Source organism: Pieris rapae, chromosome 11 (assembly GCF_905147795.1).
Source record: "Pieris rapae chromosome 11, ilPieRapa1.1, whole genome shotgun sequence".
NCBI lineage: Eukaryota > Metazoa > Arthropoda > Insecta > Lepidoptera > Pieridae > Pieris > Pieris rapae.
In genome coordinates, this window is record NC_059519.1 from 5,658,791 (window position 1) to 5,680,409 (window position 21,619).

The following is a 21,619-nucleotide window of genomic DNA, read 5'->3' on the forward strand; positions in this document are numbered from 1 at the left end:
CTTTAAAAAGTTCAGTTTTAACAGTTTAATTACGCCCTCAACAACTGTCCCATTACCTTGCAATTAGTCCAATTAGTGAAAACTACAAATCTTGTAACTTAAGCTGTGTTGACCTCGTTTAGTTTAGTTAGTTCTAGTAATTCTTTTAGTAGTACATAGTATAATTTCGGGTTTATGTCATGTTCTTTTTTATAAATAAATATTGAGAACACAAGTGAGCTTGTTCGTGTAAGCATATACAAGGTTCAAAAATCTTGGTTATTTTATTGATCCCTACACAATGGAACCTGTGACTAAGTGTGACCTCTGTATCTGAAACTCGCAGTCAAAACAAACGTGACAAAGAGACCGGTTTATAGCTAACCTTGAAAAATACGGTCAAAGTACACTTTCTTTGACTTTACCAAAACTTAAAGCAATATGCCTTACGTAGGAAACGCCTGATACTAAATAAATCGTTCTCACAAATATAATGCCTGTCAGTCTGACGCGACTTTTGTACTTATTTAATAAAAAAATATCGCGTGTTGTCGAAAGCGTGCATTGTAAAATACACAAAAAGAACAATAAATCAGTGACAACTTAACAATAAGTCATAATTTAATAGTACTTTGTACTAAAATAGGAATTAAGTTTGTATTAATATTCAAATTCAAATTCAAAATTTATTTATTCATGTAGGTAACAATGTACACTTATGAACGTCAAAAAAAGAAATATTAAATGAATTTAATTTTACATTTACTGCCAGTTCTCAAATCAAGGGCGTAGAACGGAAGAGAAGAACTGGCAATAAACTCTCCGCCACTCTTTTTAATCGCCAAGTTTTTTTTTTACACAATGCTTGTAAGGAGCTGCAACCACTACACCATGTTCCATATGACATATTGAGTAATAAAGAATAAAAATTAAAAAATTAAAAACAAAGATTTGTCCTCTATATATAATATTGTTACGAGCTAGGGGATCGGATAGAAACTGCCGTCGATTTATTCAAGGGTTTATTTTAATAAAATCTACGAGGAATTCGTTAACACTAATATCTGGAAATTACGCACAGAAAAGCACTAAAAACACACACAATGAAACACTGTCACTAATCACTTAAATCACTCAGTACTTTATCACTGGTATCACTTAATCGCACTTTTTCTCTTCGCTGTTTATCGCTTGGAATCGCATTCAAAACTGAACTGAGTGATCGCGTTTTGGCTCGCTTATATATCCCTGGGAAGAATCTCGAACGATGTTTCCGATGTTTACGAGAACTTTCTAGGCGGGAGCGCTACTGAGTAGCGATCGCCTAATTCTAGAACGCGCGTACTTGCTATCTCTTTCGCACATTGCTACGTGCTTGTCGTACGACGTTCTAGAGTTCTCGGTCTAGCTTCGAGAAGGTTCTTATCTTTTCTCTCTTTCGCGTATCAAACAGTGCTTGTCCCACACCTAGAAAATTCGTTCTAGAATATTCCTTCATCAAAGGGTTATAACCAGGCCTGAAAACGCCTGAAAACGGGTCTGCTGAAAAGTGTTCCATTCATCTATACGTGTTCTGAAACCGACTGAAAAAATGTTTCAGCCTCCTGAAAACTACGGCAACATTATGTAAATTTCGATTTTCTAATATGTGATTGACCCTCTCCTGAAACGGTCATAAATCATATTTCAGCCTGCTGAAAAGTTCTCTAAGTAGTGGAAAAATCTAAAAACATTGCAGTTGACCCGTCTTCGTAACAATATTATATTTCTTTGGAACAGGGGGGCAAACGTGTTGAAGACGTTACCATTCTGCTTTTTATAAAAGGACACTAAGTCGGCTTGGTTTGGAAATACTTTAGTGATCTGGTTCCACACAGTCATGATGCGCGGCAAAATCTGCTTTAATTAATTCATATATTTTTGGTATAACTTTGAATCAAAAAATATCACAGGTAAATAAAATAATAGATTTTACATGAACTTAGAGTGTTGAAATCCTCAGAGTTTATTATATAACATTTAAAAATCATGTGTTTTTATCATATAATAGTTACACATGGTCATACTCAGGTCATGCTCGTATTACTAATACTACAATTTGCAATTGGTAGTCTTAAGGGGAGATAAACCAAAGTAGACATACAAACCGGTGCTTTCGCAAAGAGAGCGGTTCGAACCCGACACCCGCGAGAGCCTTGACGCACCACCGCTCACAGCTATTGCTTTACCTATGAGGAAATATCGAGAGAAACGTCGAATAATTTTGAAGATCTTCTCAACTAATAATAGATTCATCTATCTGATGTTACGATTACGATATACGAAAAATATAAACAGTGTAAGTATATGTATTTATTTCGTAAATACAATGAAAATATAGCCAAAGATGGAATACATCATTAATTTTACTACAAAAGGTTCAAAGATTTACAAAATGTAAATAACAAACAAAAAGTATTCAATACTTTTAACTAATTGTGATTCAATTTATTAACTAAGCCTAATTTGGTTGTGTTGTGTGATGGTGTAAAAGTGTAGACCGTATATAAAACATAATAGATTGTTTTTTAGCTTAAACACGATTTTTGGCTTTCCAATTTTCAACCGTTTTGCTCAAATAATTCCTTAACATATACAAACATGAACAGTAGCGCTTTTTTATTTGACGGACTTTACTACATGAACATCACAGCATTATTAACAATTGTAATTCGTCTTAATAATCTGCATACAGCTGACTTTCATAGATACTGTAACCTCTATAAATTGATATAATTTCTTCAATTTGCTGTTACAAGTGCAAAGTTCAAAATAACCCCAATGCATAAACAGTAACGGTTCTACGATGTCCGCATTCCTCACCCTCGTTGCGCGTATTTTACGTCCCTCACTATTTATAATAGGACAAAGTACGACCGTCCTTATTAAGGCAATAAAGCAGCGGTTGCAAACGTATCGAAACAATTCTATCATGAAAATGTCAAGCGTGTCATCTTATAAAGCGAATTTTGGTAGGGTCATCTGAAGACACGTTTTAAATTCAGAATTCGATATAGCTATAAAAACTATATCCTCTTAGTTTGCAGCTTGCGTTATGCTTTTTATTTTTGGCTTACTTAGATCACATCATATATTTACAGCAGATATTAGTGAGTTGAATTGTAACAAAAACATATGCATTTTATTTACCAAACGCTCGTTCTAATCTTATGCTCTATTTGGCTTCAGATCATGTAAAGTTCAAATAGTTTCTTATTAAAAATGTTTAGCTGCCCTCCAAGTTAGGGTCGCTTTACGACCCCAACACCTCGTTACGGTCGCAAATGAAAATTTGCAATCTAGAGAAGGGACTCCATTCATATTTCATAGTTCCCTTGGGAGCAGGGGCGACCTACTGAGAACACTTAAATCGTTTGCCCGTCTGTCGAAATGAATTGCTCATTTATTGTAACAAGGTCAGAGTGGAACTAAAAATAATGCAGACTGACTAATTTAACAATAAAGAAATGACAATTATATAATTTTAAATTAATTTCTATAAAAATGCCGTTTAAAACGGCAAGTCTAAGCAATAAAAATCGAACAAACGAAGTTGAACGGTTGGCATGGTGATAAAGGTGCAAAATATTATCCACTAATTCATTCTTAATTCCTAAGGCTTCCTATTTAGCAACTAATACGACTATAATTAACATTGAACTATATTGTTGTGACACTAAAAACTGTGTATGTAAATATGGACTTCGCTATCTTCCTTCCACGTATTTTTCTAGACAGTGTGCATCACAAAGTTATTAGCACTCTCTTTTAGTCGCGTCGAGTATTAGAGGTATGTCTGTAAACTTGAAGCCCAATTGTACATATATGTATGAATAATTTGGTAAGAAAACTTAAGACATTGTTTTATAAGAAAATTTTAAAAATTTCTGACTGATATATTTTCGTATGTAAATTGTTAATTTATCTCTTAAATTTGATAACAAAAGATAACCTTCAGCGCTCAAGTCCAATTTTTTGCCTACAATATAATTACATTTAAGTAGGTTTTATTTTATTTTATGTGTTACAACAACTACATCGTAAATTTTGTCTATAACTTTCGACGTCGAGTGAAACGTGGATAAGTCAAAACTCTTACTTACGTTATGCGCACTTTAAAATGAAAAGTATTTACTATTTGAGCAATCATAAAATAATAATCAATTAATATTAACAAAAATATCAAACACAGAAATGCTCAAGCAACAGAGATTAGCATTTTATAAGATATAAGGCATTATGTATGTTTTATGTATCAAAGAGCCATTGCTAGACTAGACTAAAGACTAACAAATTTACGTTAATCGCTGCTGACCTAGTTCACGGACGCCGCAGCAAGGGTTATTGCCTTATTGCATGCAACAGAATTGCATCAATTCAACGAACTTAAAATTACAACCTAAGCCTGCTGCCCCATAATAATAATACAATATTATTTCATTAGTATATTATGTATTTAAAATGAGAAGAATAGTAGATATAGTAGAATCAGAATGTATGCTATAAAGGTAAATGTTATACAGTTTTTTTCTGCACTTAAAAAATATATTGGAATGTTGCCTACATAAATGTAATCATTTTATTACTTCAACTCACCTTAGGATTGGCTTGAGATTGTAGTACTTAAATTAAATTTCACTATTTTTAAAATGTATGTTTATGTGTTATGTAAAATAATATGCTTAATATTATTCGAAATGTAATAAATACAATATGGTTTAAATCAGGATACAACCATCGAAATAATAATTATTGCATAAAATTTTGCACAAGCCAATTTACAGTATAATATGAGCAACTAAAAGCACCCATTATAAATTTTTAAATTGATTAATTTTAGATTAAATAATAAATAATATTTTATAATATCTATGTAAATTATACACTAAATATTTCTATTTAAGTGAACTTATTTAAAACCAGATCACTGAGAGCCCCAGATCAGTATGTATCATTGTAACATTACAATCAAACAGTCACAGTTCACTACACATTGACATATCTACAATATCAATTACTATGAACTTTTTATAGATCATTTACACAATATGAGCAAATGTCTAAAACATCTAATAAGAATCACAGACATATTACATATAAACATAAAACCATAATAAGGGACAACATTTATAATTATTTAGATTTTACATTAAATTCATTTTCATATAATCTGACACATATTTATAAAGAATATTTAGTAAAACTAAGATTCTCCTTTATGCAATAATATCTTATTGTTGGTGAGTCAAGGACAGTCTGATTAGCAGTCTGTATGTGATGTAATTGGCTGCCACACTTATACTAATCACTTTGCAAGGTAAACCTAATCTACTTACCTTATTTTTGCTAACACACTATTTAAAACCATTAATACACTGTGTACGCATTATTTACTAAATATTGTTAATTTTTGCTACTTTGTCAGTATTGTGGAAATTGGTAAAATTATGAAAAAAAATGAAACCGAGGACATTTTCTACAATATAGGAATGATTAGAAAAATATAAAAATTGCAGTTTTCTTAAATGTCGATAAAGCGTTAATTCAAATTTGAAACCCGCGGAAGAAAATCGATATTTTGAACACCTCTAAGTCGGAGAAACATGACTTATTTCAAAATGGTAAAGGAATAAAAAAAATAACGTTTAGAAGAGTGTGAAGCAAATTACAATATATAAACACAGAGTTATAAAATTAAGTAATCTTTTCACAAAACTAAGTAACCGGTACATACCCATTTTTCGGAGGACTTGCTTCTGTCTTAGCTTTAAAAACTAATTCGAATTCTATTCTGCTGCATCACAAACCACACACATTAATATAACGAACACATTTTTAATTAATTAATCCTCTTTATTTACGAAACTATATAGTAATAACTTTTTCTTAGACTGAGAGAAACAACACTTTAGTTAAGCGTTTTTGCTTTTAAATCGCGACTTGCGAGTCGCGACAGCGAATTTGACAGCTTTGTAACTTTGCTAGCTCAGTCCAACTCCGGCTGTCACTTCAGCACGCAAGCGCCAGAGAACGTTCCAAAATACGCTTTAACTGTGTAGAACTGATATAAATACATATTATTTTTATACCTTTGACCCATTTGATTTTTGGTTGATGGAATTTACAAAGTGGGCATTTAGAAATAACTTTGAGCCCTTAAGTATAATGCCTGGTTTAACTTTATATGTAACGGTAATAACGTTTAACTTTACCTCAGTCACCTAAGTTCTTTTAAATATTAAGTAAAAAGGCTAAAATAATTTGAATAATAATTAGTATCAATTCCTGTAGCAATTTCTATTGAATAAATTACTTTGTTAATTTTAAATTTAATATACACAATTTATAATTTTCTACAGATAGGGATAGTAAAATATCTCCTAGATAGTCGAAGAAAATTATTAAAATGTTATTTAAATCATATTTGGGATTCAAAGTAAATAAAAGAGTTTAAACGCTTCGTAAAATGCGTGCTTTATTGATTTAAACCTGCTGGTATTATAGATAGATAATTTAAAAATTAAATTGTACGTTTGTTAACAAAAACCCCAAACAACACTTGAAAAGAAACCCCAAAAGCCTATTTACAACTTGATATAAAAGTAATAATACAACTATAATGAGATGAGAAATTGTAAAATCTAATTGGGAACAATATATTAAGTCAATTTCTATTTAACTGAAAAAGAAAACTAAATACTCTGTGGATTGAAAAGTGCGTTTTGTAGACTGTATTTCTTTTCATTTATAATCAGGAATTTTAATTGTTTCATAAATTATATTTGACTACTATAGTTTAGATTTCAATTGTCTGTTATTTCTAAAAAGATGCGCGTTGTAAACTAAATACCAAAATATTTATATTTATAATCTGTATTAGAATTATATCGGAAATCTTTATTAGATACTTGTCAATTTCCAAATGAATACTAAGTACAAGCGATAACGCTGTGATTTCGAATTATGTAACATTCATACCCTACTGATTATGTCTTTGGTTTTTAGTTGATATAAAATCTGAACCTTAATAAAAACAGTCTACAATACGCAATCTATTCCCAAATTAAAAATCGAGCCCTATACATTTTTATACAACTACATTGCAAGCCAATTTCAATATATTTACAAACTATAAATATAACTTATACTCTCTGTACAATATCTATTAGACTCTCTCCGTTTAAACAATTTAGAATCAAATCAGTACTCAATTACAAACAGATTTCAATTCTTTTAGAGGTTTAAAGAATAATAAAATGACTGTCTGGAAAAGATTAATCACACACAGTCATTTTTCGAACTATTGACAATACTCAATATAATTTTCTAAAGTTTTTATATTTAAGGCCTCAGAGAATAATTTCTCTAAGATAATTTTAGAATGCAATTGACCAGCTTAAAAATTTTCTGGATAAATGTCACGAACCAAATTTGAAAAGCATAGGACAAATTAAATATTGCCAACAACCTTACAAAAAGAAAAACATTATCCCAATTGATACAAATTCAAAATTTTGAGCGGTATTACCAAATTAATCAATCATAAAAAGTTGCTTTATGAAAACTGTTGCAAATACTATAATATACATTTTTGTTTATTCTGTGGAAATGACGTAAAGGCAATTTGTAAATAGGTTTTAATAAAATATATACTTCGATGTTCTGTAATCCGATAAAACAGTGTTTTATCTGTTAATCGTCTTAATTATCAATTACCACTTTGCAACAACTGACATGTCAATGGCGTTTCTATTCTAATTATTATTCTAAGTAATTAAGAACTTTCTAAGCGGCTAGAAATCTATTAAAATTATTGCATATACCCTATGTTAACAGATTATCTATGTAAGTAAAAATAGTTGGCAATTAGTTTCAGAGAAACACAACATTTAAATACGAATCTTTCAATCGTAGTTCCATGTAATAACTTGATAAAATTCTTACCATTGCCAACTACAGTGCTATACTGTTATTGTACTACGTAATGAAAGCGGTTGCAAAGTGTTGCCAGATATAGGAAGAGTAAGTTGATTTGTAGGTAAAATCAATATTAACGAGGTTACTAAGATGTTTTTTGTAGAAATAATATTGTATAGAATCTGTTTTTTTTTAATTGTGTTACTTTGTCACTAAATGTTTAAAGCCAACAATCCTTACTCTTTCTTTATCATATAGATTTTATTCTGTAAAAATAAATAGTGTTTTAAGCGTTCTCAACATGATTATTGAAACGAATGTCTCCCTTCACGTTCATAAATTGGATCGTTAATTTCACAATTAAAAATGTATACCTTTAATTTCATACAAGTCCCAGCATTTACCAAACCAGAAAAAACCTAAGATTAACGAGTATATTTTTTAGTAAAGTTTCTTAGAAAATACTTAACAATCAAAGCGTTTCAATGCATTTTCTCTTGAATTTTTTTTAATTTCTTCCCTAGTGCGAAGGAAGAACTTCAGTTTCAATATTTTTTCATTATAATTATTATCACGAAGTGCTTTCAGTATTTACATTTAAAGTGTCAGATGACCCTTTTTGCCAAATAAGCAGAAGATTTACAAGCTACAACTGTTAAACGAAGTTAATATAATACAGACTGGATGCCATTAAAAAGTTACTAAATTTAATTGCATTTTTGAACTATTTAAATAAATGACTATTGAAGAATTCTCTTTTCAGCTTCGCAGAGACAAAAAAACTAATTATTTCTAAATTGACTAACATTCCGTATGCTTAATACTTTAATATGAACTGGAATAAAACAAATTCTTTGACAAAATAAACGTAGGAAGTAGACCACTATATTAAGATTTTTTTATTAATCTGAAACTATTGACCAATGAATCGGATATTATCAAAATGTAAACAAACTGTCATGATGACATTGACAGGAGACTAAAATCTTTAATTTAGAGATTATACGAAGCAATAACAATCTTAATAACCATGTTATGTGATGGTATTAAATGTTGTTTATATGTTATGTTAGTAGAAATACAAAAAAAAATGTAGCAACGCTTTTGTTTACATTTCGAGCTCACTTTCGATATTTTAGTATATGTGAAATTTTTTAGAAATTTATATATGCGAGCAGATAGAGAAAGTTTGGACAAATTATAAAATTATTATTGTGGCAACTGTTGTATCATTTATATACTATATTTTTCTTAAATCCGTTTCACGCAAATTATAACATATTGCTCTTTTCAGTAATTAACCCATCCAAAAAAAACTTAAATTGATTTCCTACATTTTTTTTAATTTTTAGAAGAAATTAAAATATGTATTTCTTTATTTAGGATACACACTTGAAAAACATATAAATGATACAACATACAGTCTATGGACCTATTCTTCATCGGTGTCTGGGTCGCTTGAAAACTCAGCCGTTTGAAGTCGCGGAGGGAAAGGGCCACGAGTTTGTTGTCTGTAATAAAACAATATGTTTAAGTATACATTATTCTTAGCATAAAAAACAGAATTGTAGTAAAACTTCTTTAATTCGAATCCTATACAACAAATTTGAATTTCAAAAAAACCCAAATCAATATAAAGATTATTATTACAATATGGTTTTAAATAATTAAAATCTCAGTACTCACGCCAGCCTCCTATAATGGTTAAGCCACTCTTCTAGCATCTGCGCCTGTAGCAACGGCCGCGCGTGCACGCGCTGTCTAGCCGCGAGTACGCCTCCTTCCGTCACGCACGCGTACGTCCAACGACGGACTACGCTTTCTTCGTCTGCCATCTATAAAAATTATTACTAGTAAGTTATAGTTCCACTCGCGTTTGGGCCTAGCGTTAGGTTCCTAAAATGTACTGTAAAAATGGACTGTCGGAACATCTAGGGCATCCTGGAGGAAAATAGAGGAGACCCGCGTCCAGAAATGAACCAAAAAAAGCGGATGAATACAAAAACAGTTTGACCCCGTAGTTCCCGAGATTAGACCGTTCAACGATAAAAATAATATTATTATTTTATATATCATAACTATCAAGCAATTAAAAAACCCCACAAACTCCAAAATATACTGACCTCATCACATGTAAGGAAGTGGACGGGTAACAGTTTTCCTTCTGAATCAGTAAGTGGAAGGAATATCATATCCTCACCATCCTCATCCTGCTGTTCTCTAAAAGCATAATATATCATATAAGTCAATATTTAAAAAGCCTAATTCACCTACTTAAATAAAACCCAACTTACCGGCAAATATAATCGTGCCGATGCGAGTATGGCTCAAGCGGGACAAGCGCGGAAAAATGTCCACGAGTGTAACCCAGGCACAATGGTGATTTTGAACAAAACTCCGCATCCCATAGCAATGGTAAATATATACCTATAAATATAAAATACTTATTTATTTCCAGCAAACATAATTACACAGATTAAATAATTTTTTTGTTTAATCTGTGTAATCTGTTTTGGCTTTGTGTATTGTATAATAATATGTGTTAAGTAGCTGTTGGATTACTTATTATTAAATAAATAAATAGTAATAATAAACTACGAAATGATAAATAGAAAATTTGAACAAATTTAATAAGTTTAGTTCCTGTTGCAGTGCACTCTTAATTGCCAGCATTACGTCGCTGAAGTTCGATGCTTATTCGTTGAGAGAAGAAACCAGCTCTGTGGTCACCTATCAAGGACCCAAGGTCATTAAGAATAGCTAAGAAAGCCTTATTCAACAAATTTGGTTTCAAACATGATGAGCACAAATTATTTCCTAAACAAATGTGGCACCAATATTTGTATGATTTAAAATGGTTTAGGACTTCTGTCAATTAATTGTGGATTTTTTAAAACGACTTTGGGACTGTATGTGGCACGTTTGTAGCACATTGCGTTTAGAAAAATTTAACTTGGCGATATATTTCGACATGGTTTTTTTAATATAATCCATTTATATTAGTGACAAGAGACATCAATTTGTTATTAATTGATGATACATGAAATCCATACCTTGAAAACGAGCGTATCCTAATGCCTCCCCACGAAACGAATTGACGACATCAACGCCGTAGACCAACACCGGCCTACGTAACACGTGCGCCAGCGCAAACACATGTAACTGGAAATTAGTTTACAAACGTTGTGTAAAAGAAAAAAATGGCGGAGAGTTTATTGCCAGTTCTTCTCTTCCGTTCTACGCCCTTGATTTGAGAACTGGCAGTAAATGTAAAATTAGAATAATTAAATGTATATTTCTTTTTTTTTTGATGTTCATAAGTGTACATTATGTTACCTATATGAATAAATGATTTTTGATTTGATTTAAAAATAAGATATTATCATTCCAAATAGGAATTTATTTGACATAATTTAAAGAGAGTAAAGATGAAGTTAATCGATTATGAGTCTAATATTCCAGTTAGTAAAGTTCTTTTAAAAATACTGTTATTCATATTAGTATATGAAAATATTTAATCATGGAAATAAAAAAAAATCGTCTAGATTATTATTTCTGTTCAGAGTAATCGAACCCAACCCTTCACCCGGTTTTGTATCTATCCGAGTAAACAATATTGAAGTCTAATCTTACATAAATCTTATATACATTCATCATAATTCGTTTTGTAATTCTCTATTTGTAAGATTAGCTTTTAAGTTTTAGTTAGTTTTTATAATATATATAGTTATTAATAGATTAAGGTTCTATATATTAATATAAATTTATTTTGTTTTTTATACAACTTCTGCACTTCTTGCACCCATCAATTTTTTTTATTTATTTCTTTTCTTACTAGGGTTGCCTGGAAGAGATCGCTTGTTAGCGATAAGGCCGCCCGTTGCATCCCTTGTAATTTATATATATTGTGTTGTTTGTATTTCTTTAGCAACGAAGTGTAAATAAATAAATAAATAAAATAAAATAATTTTAGGAAGCTTCCAACCAAGCTCATGGTATTCAACATTTTTTACCTGATGCAAAGCCGTACCAGGTCGTGCGGCCGCAGCAAGTAACCGACTCCATTCAGCACGAAGCTGGGATTCTTCGGGAGCATATTGTAGCTGGGATGCCTGAAGGCGTTCCCAGGCTTGCCAGCGAGCGTAGAAACTAGAATTATACATATACATTGTCAAGTCATGTTTGCGTGGTAAAATAATCGTCATGGGATTCGAATAAATAAATAAATGTTTGACGTTCTTTTCGTAATAATCATCCCCCTATTATATAATTTTTGTATATAGACGACATAAAGCGCAAATAAGTATTATATTGGCGTATCTATCCATTAAAGAAATATAAATAAGTTCACACTTTATTATGTTTATTTACTTTATTTTTCTTACGTTTTTTAATTTTTATAAAATAAACCCAACTAAATGTTATCTTTATATAAATTTTCCTACATTCCTACCTAACTTCCTACTAAATTGTTCGTCAAAAAATGAAGTCATTATTTAAACATATTTTTTATTATTCATATAAGGCTTTGGCAATTGACGTTTAACCAATACTTGTGTTTATTATATTGACTTATCGAAAAGAACTTACGAAAGAAACAGGTGGTAATGCATCCACATTATAACATTTTACAGAAGGACTAAGTATTGCCCAACAATATACTACCCAATATTCTAAGACATCAGCCTTCATCAGTGAACTGTATTTCTATGGAAATACATACCTTCTGTGCGCATGATGAAGAGTATCAGCCAATGCAGCCCGCAAAACATTAGCGCGATCGAACACGCCATACGCGGCCTGACACAACGCGTCGGGAAGACAATCACCCGCCGAACGGTTCCACAAGGCGTACAAACGCGACCCTATACACAAAAAAAAATAATTATCAAAAAAGCCCCATTTGTTATTTATAGAAACCATCTTATGTATTCGTATTTACAAGAAAAATTTCAAAAGTCTTCTCAAGAACAAAAATTAGAATGGAAAAATAATGCCTATTATTTATTATTAATAACTGATTTTTCACTCCGTAGTACACCAAAACACCAAAATAATATTTATTTATTCACACTGTTTATTAATACTGTTACGAAACAATTGTTCTAAATAAAAAAATACTAGAATATACTCAAGTCACCTAATACAAAAATAACAAATACCTATTTCAATAACACATAGAATTAACTTTAATTACTTTGTTTTATTCCTTAACTGGTATTACAGCCCACTAATTCCAGGTTAAGTAAGAATTAAAAAAAATTATCTTTACTTGTGCTGTTTGTGATGAAATGAGACGTAATTATCACTCGCTTTTAACCTGGAGCACCACACTTAATAAAATGAATAAATACACTAGCAAATAAAAGTATGAATATACTCAGATGTTCAGACTCGTATTGTTATTGAAAAATATGCCCGCCCAAAAAGGTTTGTAATCTCTGACATGTCAAAAAATGATAGCTGTCAAAATTCTACAGAATTGAAAATCAGAGTATAGATTATATTTGCATATTAATTGTTATTGTGCAATACATTTTGAATAAAATAATCTGAAATTACGTGTGCCCTTCAATTTACATTTATAGATTATTTTTAACTTAATATACATATTCCGTGAGTAAAACTAACCTAAGTTAACAGTGAGCTCACAGCTCCAATTGATAAGCGGTGTATCCGTTTCCAATGTTTGCTGTGCATCTTTATCTAATAATTCAGCGAATAGCTGCTCTTGTATCGCAGCGGGCAATTCATCTATTTCTGAAATAAACAATTGAAATACTTGTAACGACAGACATTTATACAAATTATTAATATTTCTCAAATTTTTCCAATCACACGAACTGTATACGCCCAACAGTTAATCACGTTAAGATGTTTAAGACCAAAGTAATAAATAAAATCATATCCGAGATTCGAGACCTCGGCTCTGTTCAGTGATGCCAACTCCTACAAAATGTTCCCCCTAGAACCAACTTAAAATACCCCTAAATGGCGATTAAAAACCGCTAAAGTTTTTATATATGTATACGAATTAAAAATACGTTGAAGTAGTAAAAAATAGCAATCATGTGAGTAAATTTTACATATTTATATATGTTAATCATTGACCAATTTAAAAGAGAAGAGAAGAAATTTGTTGCTTTTACTTCTAACAAAATATAATTAAATGTCATTGGTATAAGCTTCTAATATTTCGTCGAAGGCATCGGCCTAGGTCGCACTGCGTTTTGCTATTGTTAATTAAATGATTTGATTATAGGAAGGAATTTAATCGAGTTTATATTTGGTTTAGTTTTTTGATTGCATTCAAATCTTATAGAATAAATTGTATAGAAGCGTGAATTTGTAGAGAAAAAAATCTTGAATAAAGTAACCGCTAGAAAACCCTCTGGGCATCTTGATTACCCCGAAATTTGGGGGAAAACCCCCCAGTTGGCATCACTGGCTCCGTTTCGCACACTAAGTATATTTAATTCGAAGTAGCATTAACAATTTTGTCAAGCACAAAAGACAGATTTATCTTACGATACAACAGCAACATTGTTTTCTTACATATAAAACAATTTGTTGCCAGTATATTTGCCCAAAAACTGCACTTTATTTGAAAAACTAATTATATGGCTATGGATCTCACTGCTAATACTCACCCGCTGGTAGCGAAAAAGTGCATATTTCATTAATATATCGACAGGGGAAATTTCCTTTCTTATGCCGAATACAACTTGCTATATGACGCCTTATCGCAGACGCTAGATCAGGAGCTAAAAATTAGAAGACAAATTAGAAGCTAGTATACCTATCATCATTAATTACCAACCTTTATTATACATGTCTCATCAATAAGTAAGTAGATATTTCAAATACTATAGAACCGATTTTGACGAAAATTAAATTCATCTAGATAATCATTTTTTGGGGACTATTTCTGAACAAACGTATACGAAATTAAGCCGAGCCAAGGCTAAAAAATATGTTCAACCGGTCAGACTGATAATATCATCTTTTGAAGTAGGTTAAAGTGGTTTTATGTATATGAACTTGTAGTAAGTATTCCATGCAATGTCTTACCAACATATGAAGGTGATCTTTTCAAGCCAGGTCCACCGCCCGATATTCTAGACAGTAGTGTTGATAATATCTCTTGCCTTTGAAATCTGTAAGCAAACATTTTTCGATATAAATTATTTTGAATGATTGATGAGATAGAGAATCAGACTAGTATACTACGGACGCGGAGCACGAAGAATTTCGTACAATGACCTTTGGGCCTACTGCCAGTGGTTAAAAACATTTTTTTTAAAAGTACGAATATTAAAAACGGTAGTTTAGAATTTGAGTTACCATTTTTCAATAGTGATACTATTTAATCCATCTTGAAGTAATTTTTTCACGTCGACCATCTTAAATGTAGTATTGTTTTTTGAAGAAATTTTGCGTTTCTTACGCGGAGACACAAACTCCTTGAAAGTACGGGACGTAGACGGGGTTGGTTCCATTTAAACTTCTTACCGTTATAATTAATAATAACAGCAAATAAATTCAACGACCAAACACACAAACACCACGCACAACAAACTTAACCTCAAAAACGAAACTACTCACAAGCGAATCCCAGCACGGAATGATCTTTTATTTCAGCGTTAAAAAGGAATTACTACTTATAAGAAAACAAACAAATGGTTATGACTAAAAGGTTTACAATCTTTGAATACGGCGGTCACTGCATCTGTGTGAGCGCAACGGCAATATGTTTATGCGCGAGCGACAAAGACATAAGATAACGGGTCATTATACGAAATTCTTCGTGCTCCGCGTCCGTAGTATAGCTGTCATTGACTCCCAACGTCAGCTGTCAGAACATAAAAAGGCATCGGGCTCGCACCCCGGGTATGACCGAATATCACGATTGACTAGGATTATTTTAATATTATATTTATATTATGGAGTATGTATTGGTCTTGTGTGTGTGTATCTTCATAAATATCAAAGTAATTATGTATAAACCTACGGTGGTTTACAATTTAGGTAGATTTTATATAGAATTTTGGTACCTTATAGCCAAGTGAACCAGTGTATGGCCCGGATCGAAAGCGGAAGCTCTATTGAGTAGTGCAACTTCCGGTGCAGTTAAGGCTCGAGCTGGTGATCCACCTGCCGCTAAGTACGCATCCACACAACGCGCGTCACCTTCTACCACACCTGAAATCCATTTATTATACAATTTTAGGTATATACATATTTTTATATGAAATTTAAAATAACTTATATTTAAAGATTTCTTCCTGTCTTTGACTTAGAATGAACAGTTAAATAAATATTAGAAAATCTAGTTTGTAAACAAAACCTGTAGATTAATAGTACATAGAACATGTTATACCCAAAAATAATGATACCCATGGCAACATGCTTTAGTGCACATTTCATATGACCGCTAACGTTGAGTAAAAATACAATTACCTAAACAAGCCTGTAACCACATCCAATCCGTGTTATTTCTACGTTTCGAGCGACGTCCGTTATTATCCATCTCATGTATGGACGAATTTTGACATATATCGTTTATACCTGGAATATAACAAAAAGATTTAATTACATATTGATAAGAAAGAAAATACATTTATTTGGTTAGTAAATAAAAACAAAAGAAAACAAATTACTATCACTTTAACCAAAAATGGCCTCAACACAGCTTCAAGTTGCTGACCGGAAATACTGATTTTCAGTGGTCCCATACTATCTTAAAGAGATATACACACAAAAACTTTAACATTTCATAAAACAAAATTTTAAATATAACACTGCAACTGAATTCCTAACCCAGGCGACTAACATTCCCAAAAGATAACTTTAACATTTTATTTTGAAGACGTAAATACCTTGGATATCGAGGATTTAATGTGGCAGGATCCATCATTTACCTACATTGTATCTACCTACATTGTATCGAAAACTACCGCAAAAAACGCTCTATGTTTGGGCAGTTTATTTATATTTGACGTTCAATTAGAATTATTGTATTCTGTACACAGATTGTAAGTTAAATTAAAAACTCATCGTCTTGGTCGCCTCGGCAGCCTTATCTGCTAAGTCCTAAACCATATTTCGGTTATTTATTAGAAATATGACCTTTTAAAATTTTACAATATAAGGATATTAGCTGACAATATACAGATAGTGCAATCCGCGAAGACGCGCCCGATTATTCCTCCTAATCGTTTATAGTACATGAGGGCAAATTTCCGTCAATGTTATCAGTACACAAACACACTACAATAGACGGATAGACTACAATCAGGAGGAGGGTCATGGTCAAAGTGAAAGATGCTCTCTGACGGTTCGCAACTGACACTAGGAGTAAATACCCCGCACCTCGCGATCCCCTCAACCAAAAATTGGTGGGGCGCGTCTTCGTGATTTGCAATCTATACAATTGATTTGTGGCATTTCAAATTAACAAAATATAGTTAATCAAAAAGCCTATAAAACAGCTAGATTTCAGTATTTAATTTGTACTATTTTTAAGCATTAGATTATATTTATCCTTTAACATAACGGGATCGGGGATCCGGACAAAATCGAAATTACATGCATCACTGCTGTGCTTCATCAAATTTTTTAAATAATTTAGTCTCTACTACTACTACTATACTCTAGTATGTATCTAATTTGATTTTACAAGATAATGACACATATATGGTATTCTCACCTGTAGGTCTTGGTGCATGTAAGTCGCTATGTGTTCGAGGTGGAGCGGTAGCACCGCACATCGCGCATTTCTGCGAACGAGGCCAATTCTCGAAGGTACAAGTCTGGAATTTTCAAACAGTTAAAACTTAAAAGCGAAATCCTCGGGAAATTGTTTTAACTACTAAAAATTTTCTTAAATATTTACTTTGAACAAAAGAACAAAGCTTATAAAATAATGATAAAACAAACCTACAATGTACATAATGTTTTGAAATAATTTTAAGTAATTTACGATTACATTTAAATTAGCATTACATGTCTGTTTTAAGTTTTAAAAGGTGGTTAAGATTTTACATAGAGATAATGTTGATCAAAGAATTTTATCAACCAGAAATTAATATAATAAATTAAATATCAAGCCAAATTTTCTTCACATAATTATCACTAGACGATTCTAAAGTCTCCACCGATAAATAATAGATTAAAATACTTAACATTGCGCTCAAAGTTGGACCTTGCCCTCTCACATCATACTGAACATTATTTTCATAGAGAAAAAGTAGTAAAATTGTAAGTGTTATTTTTGATTTGTAACGATGGTTTACCAGTATTAAAGCCACTTATGTGTGTCTTTAATACTGGTAAACCATCAGGTAAAATCTGGTAAAAATCTAGATTAAAAGCTAACTTAGAAATATATACGTACACCACAAGACCACTTAGTTACAGAGGAGGCACTTGCTTGTCCCTGAGGAGATGATATCCGCAGCGGTTTCAGTCTTTCAGCTACTGATTCAGCACCTGGGGATACAAAATATTATCTACCCACTACTACGACTTATTGAATATTTTCTACCCACAATTTAAGGTTGGACTTGACTAGCCATATACCTTTCACAGAAATAGCCAATACCTGCATTGTACACTTGAAAAAGCAAAACTTGAAAATCTATATAACATTTTTAACTGTTATAAATTATATTGAGCAATTAATATACATATTTCATATATTATTTACTAACCACATGTATCTTGTATAGGAAGAGCACTGGCACCATCCTGTAGTTTGAAAATATCTTCTCCGAGACAGGGTTTTGGTGACCGGCACATAGTACACTAAAATAAAAAAGAATTCAATTAATCATATAATGTTATTCTTGATATAATAAAATTATACTTTACAGCAATCATTTCATTAGGGTCTGCATATTATTTCTCTTGTTTCTCCATCAATATTTGATTTGATCAGATGTCATATTTATAAGAATCATGTTTGTGATATAGATAAGATCCTGTTATGATTTTTTTATAAAGTTACCTTTTATAAAGTATAAGTACTCAACCACCATTTCTCATCACCAGCGCAAACAGAATTTTAACAGAAAGAAACAAAATCATCAGTTACAGTTATTTTTTTTATGAATTAGTGAGTAAGTTGAGAATGAATCCCACATTTGAGCAAGCACAAGCCAAGAAACTTTATTATTTCTGATCATGGTACATATCATTAACTTACTTTGAACTTCAATGAAACCACATTCTTTTCAGGTAAAACAAGCTAAATCAAATTAAGGACCTATGTATTAAAAACATAAAATAAAACACACTAGACAATAATATTATGTTTTAATAACTACTCATAAAACTATGTTACTAATATAAGTAGTGTTAAGTAACAAGAATTTTAAGAAATCTGGGTAAATTGTATTTGAAAGTATAAAAAGTTCCAACAATACCTTCCGTGAGAGTGGGAAATTCTCATAAGTACACATGTCACACTGCCACTTTGCATTATCTGGTGCTGCTCCTGTCATCTAGAATGTTATAAATTATCAATATCATGAAATAAAAATCATGAAATCAAATGTAAAATAGAAATGATCTACATAAAAGTACATTAGTAGTAGAATAACAGAATTTGTTCATAATAAACAAAAAGATAATTTAAGTAAAAGAACATAGAATTTTTCAATGGTTATAAAGATAAAAACTATTATTAAGGCTAATGTGGATATTGAACTAGATGAGTAAGCTCCACCCATTTAATTATTATATCAACAATAAGATAATAGATTAAAATTAAAGCACAAATGTCTACTGATGTTGGTTTTTTACAAAAACTTACCTGTGTAATATTAGTTTGTGATATATTTGTTGAAGCATTGACATGGGCTCCACACTCTGTTTCCACAGAGCTTGCCTCAGCAGAAGAAATTGATGTACTCTTTTTGCTGCCATCATCTTGTTCCTCACTCATTTTACCATCTAATAGAATAGAAGTCAAGGACTGCCGTATTTTTGTTACTATGAGGTAGACATCTTATGAGATTCTTATAAGAACAATATCGTTTTGACTTCAAAGTTGGTCGGTACTTGGTAAATTTACGGCTGCAACACAATGTACGAATGTAGAGCAATGCACCGTTAATGCAGTCAAGACATGAGAATTAGAAAATTCACGATAATGTCGCAACTATTTCATAATGACAGATCGCCTCGAAATATTAGCATTCTAATATATAAAAAACTTTGATATGTACGTGAAACTTGGCAAACAATAAAACTTCGAGTATTTTGGCATTGTTACACAACAACATTACAGTGGAAACTGCTTTATTAGGAAGGTCAAGACTTAATGTACGACAATTTTTACTTACATCTCACAGGTCAAGCTCTTGATATTTTTACGAGTTCCACATCAAAACGAAATGACACTTTAATACTAATTTAGAGTTTAATATATATATGAAATAAATAGTGCACAAGGAGAAAATCAGCAAAAAATACTAAGACAAATTTTTAGACGGCGGATAGATTAATAGAGTAACTATAATATTTTGACAAATTAATTTTGCTTTGCACTTGCAGTTTGGTTAGCTACCTCAGTTTGACATAAGTCATAACAAAAACACTTTTTACACCAATAATAAGAGAGTAAGAAAAATAGTAGTTCTACTTTATTATACCAGCCAATCAATACTCAGATTTGTTTATTTTTTTAACCAATAGGAACTTCTGTTATTCCTGTTATTCATCGTAAAAAAAATAAAAAATGGCGAATACTTTGATTCTAGACTTTGATCTATAGTTATTTGTCTATTCCATCGCCACAGTTATTGACACTATTGTCTTTTCCAAATCGCCCGCACCAGAGAGCATTTGAAAACTTAGTGTTTTAAATGTAATTTGTTCCTTGCGTGTGATAGGTAACATAACAATAGGTAACAATAGTTAAGTTACATAATATTATATATAAAATTCTCGTGTCACAATGTTAGTTACCATACTGACTACCAAACGGCTAGACCGATTTTTATCAAATTTTATATGCATAGTCAGTAGCTGATAGTAGTTTATCACTATAATAACAATTTAATTTTTATTTTTTTGAAATTAAAGTAAAGCTATTTTCTAAAGTACGGGCTCAGGATACTTTCTTGACAGGTAATTTTTGGAGTGACCATTGCGTGGTATTTTGCCTCCGTGTGGGGTATTTTTGTTATATCAGTATATTATTGGATATTCCTACGTGTGTTCGTTTCAGGTATTTCTGAACGCACTGTCACTCAAATAACTCAAGAAGGTAATATAGTTGAAGCTTCAACTTCTAAAATTGTAACTCCAGAAAAAATAGAAACGGAGAGTTTTTTGGAAATAGATGATTTTTATAAGTGTGCTATAGGTCATATGATACACTCATTTTATGTCCTCAAAAAAGAAATTCCAACCTTTGATAAAACCGTCAAAGGGCTTGTGCATTGAAAACTGATATCGATTCCAAATACAGCAAAACGACTTTAAGAAGCATGGGGTACAAATTTAAAAAATGCCAATCCAAATTTAAAATTTTAATGAAACGTTATGATATTGTAGCTTGGAGAGCTAAATTTATTTTAAGGATGCGTAAAAACCGTTTGGAAGATATGCGCCCTGTAATTTACCTTCATGAAACATATATCCATGCCTCAAAGCACCTTCAAAAATGTTGGCAATC

The 21,619-nt window shown here is 31.4% G+C and overlaps 2 protein-coding genes across 2 annotated transcripts in view; both read right to left on the reverse strand.

The window, feature by feature from the left end:
* The window catches only part of LOC110994136 (actin-binding LIM protein 2), a 71,799-nt gene extending 65,823 nt beyond the window's left edge, over positions 1-5,976 (reverse strand). The window contains exon 1 of the mRNA XM_045630237.1: positions 5,753-5,976. Coding sequence (XP_045486193.1) covers positions 5,753-5,756 — 4 coding nt within the window. The 5' untranslated portion in view covers positions 5,757-5,976. The remainder of the gene's footprint in view (positions 1-5,752) is intronic.
* Positions 5,977-6,471: 495 nt separating this feature from the next.
* LOC110994135 (ubiquitin thioesterase trabid) lies at positions 6,472-20,534 on the reverse strand. The gene is made up of 18 exons (XM_022260641.2): positions 20,283-20,534; positions 19,751-20,013; positions 19,362-19,439; positions 18,648-18,741; positions 18,332-18,426; positions 17,645-17,747; positions 16,396-16,503; positions 15,990-16,137; positions 15,007-15,092; positions 14,586-14,699; positions 13,567-13,695; positions 12,659-12,800; positions 11,949-12,084; positions 10,989-11,097; positions 10,230-10,362; positions 10,059-10,155; positions 9,622-9,770; positions 6,472-9,446 (listed from the first exon to the last, which is right to left on the reverse strand). The coding sequence occupies exons 2-18, from the start codon at positions 19,880-19,882 to the stop codon at positions 9,368-9,370; spliced, it is 1,932 nt and encodes a 643-aa protein (XP_022116333.2). The 5' UTR covers positions 19,883-20,013; positions 20,283-20,534; the 3' UTR covers positions 6,472-9,367.
* Positions 20,535-21,619: the final 1,085 nt, after the last annotated feature.

Coding starts and splice junctions, on each gene's coding strand:
- LOC110994135 (XM_022260641.2), bottom strand. CDS start 19,882: ATGAGTGAGGAACAAGATGATGGCAGCAAAAAGAGTACATCAATTTCT. Junction 13,696..14,585: donor CACTTTTTCGCTACCAGCGG/GTGAGTATTAGC, acceptor TGTTTATTTCAG/AAATAGATGAATTGCCCGCT. Junction 12,085..12,658: donor CTTCATCATGCGCACAGAAG/GTATGTATTTCC, acceptor GTATAATTCTAG/TTTCTACGCTCGCTGGCAAG.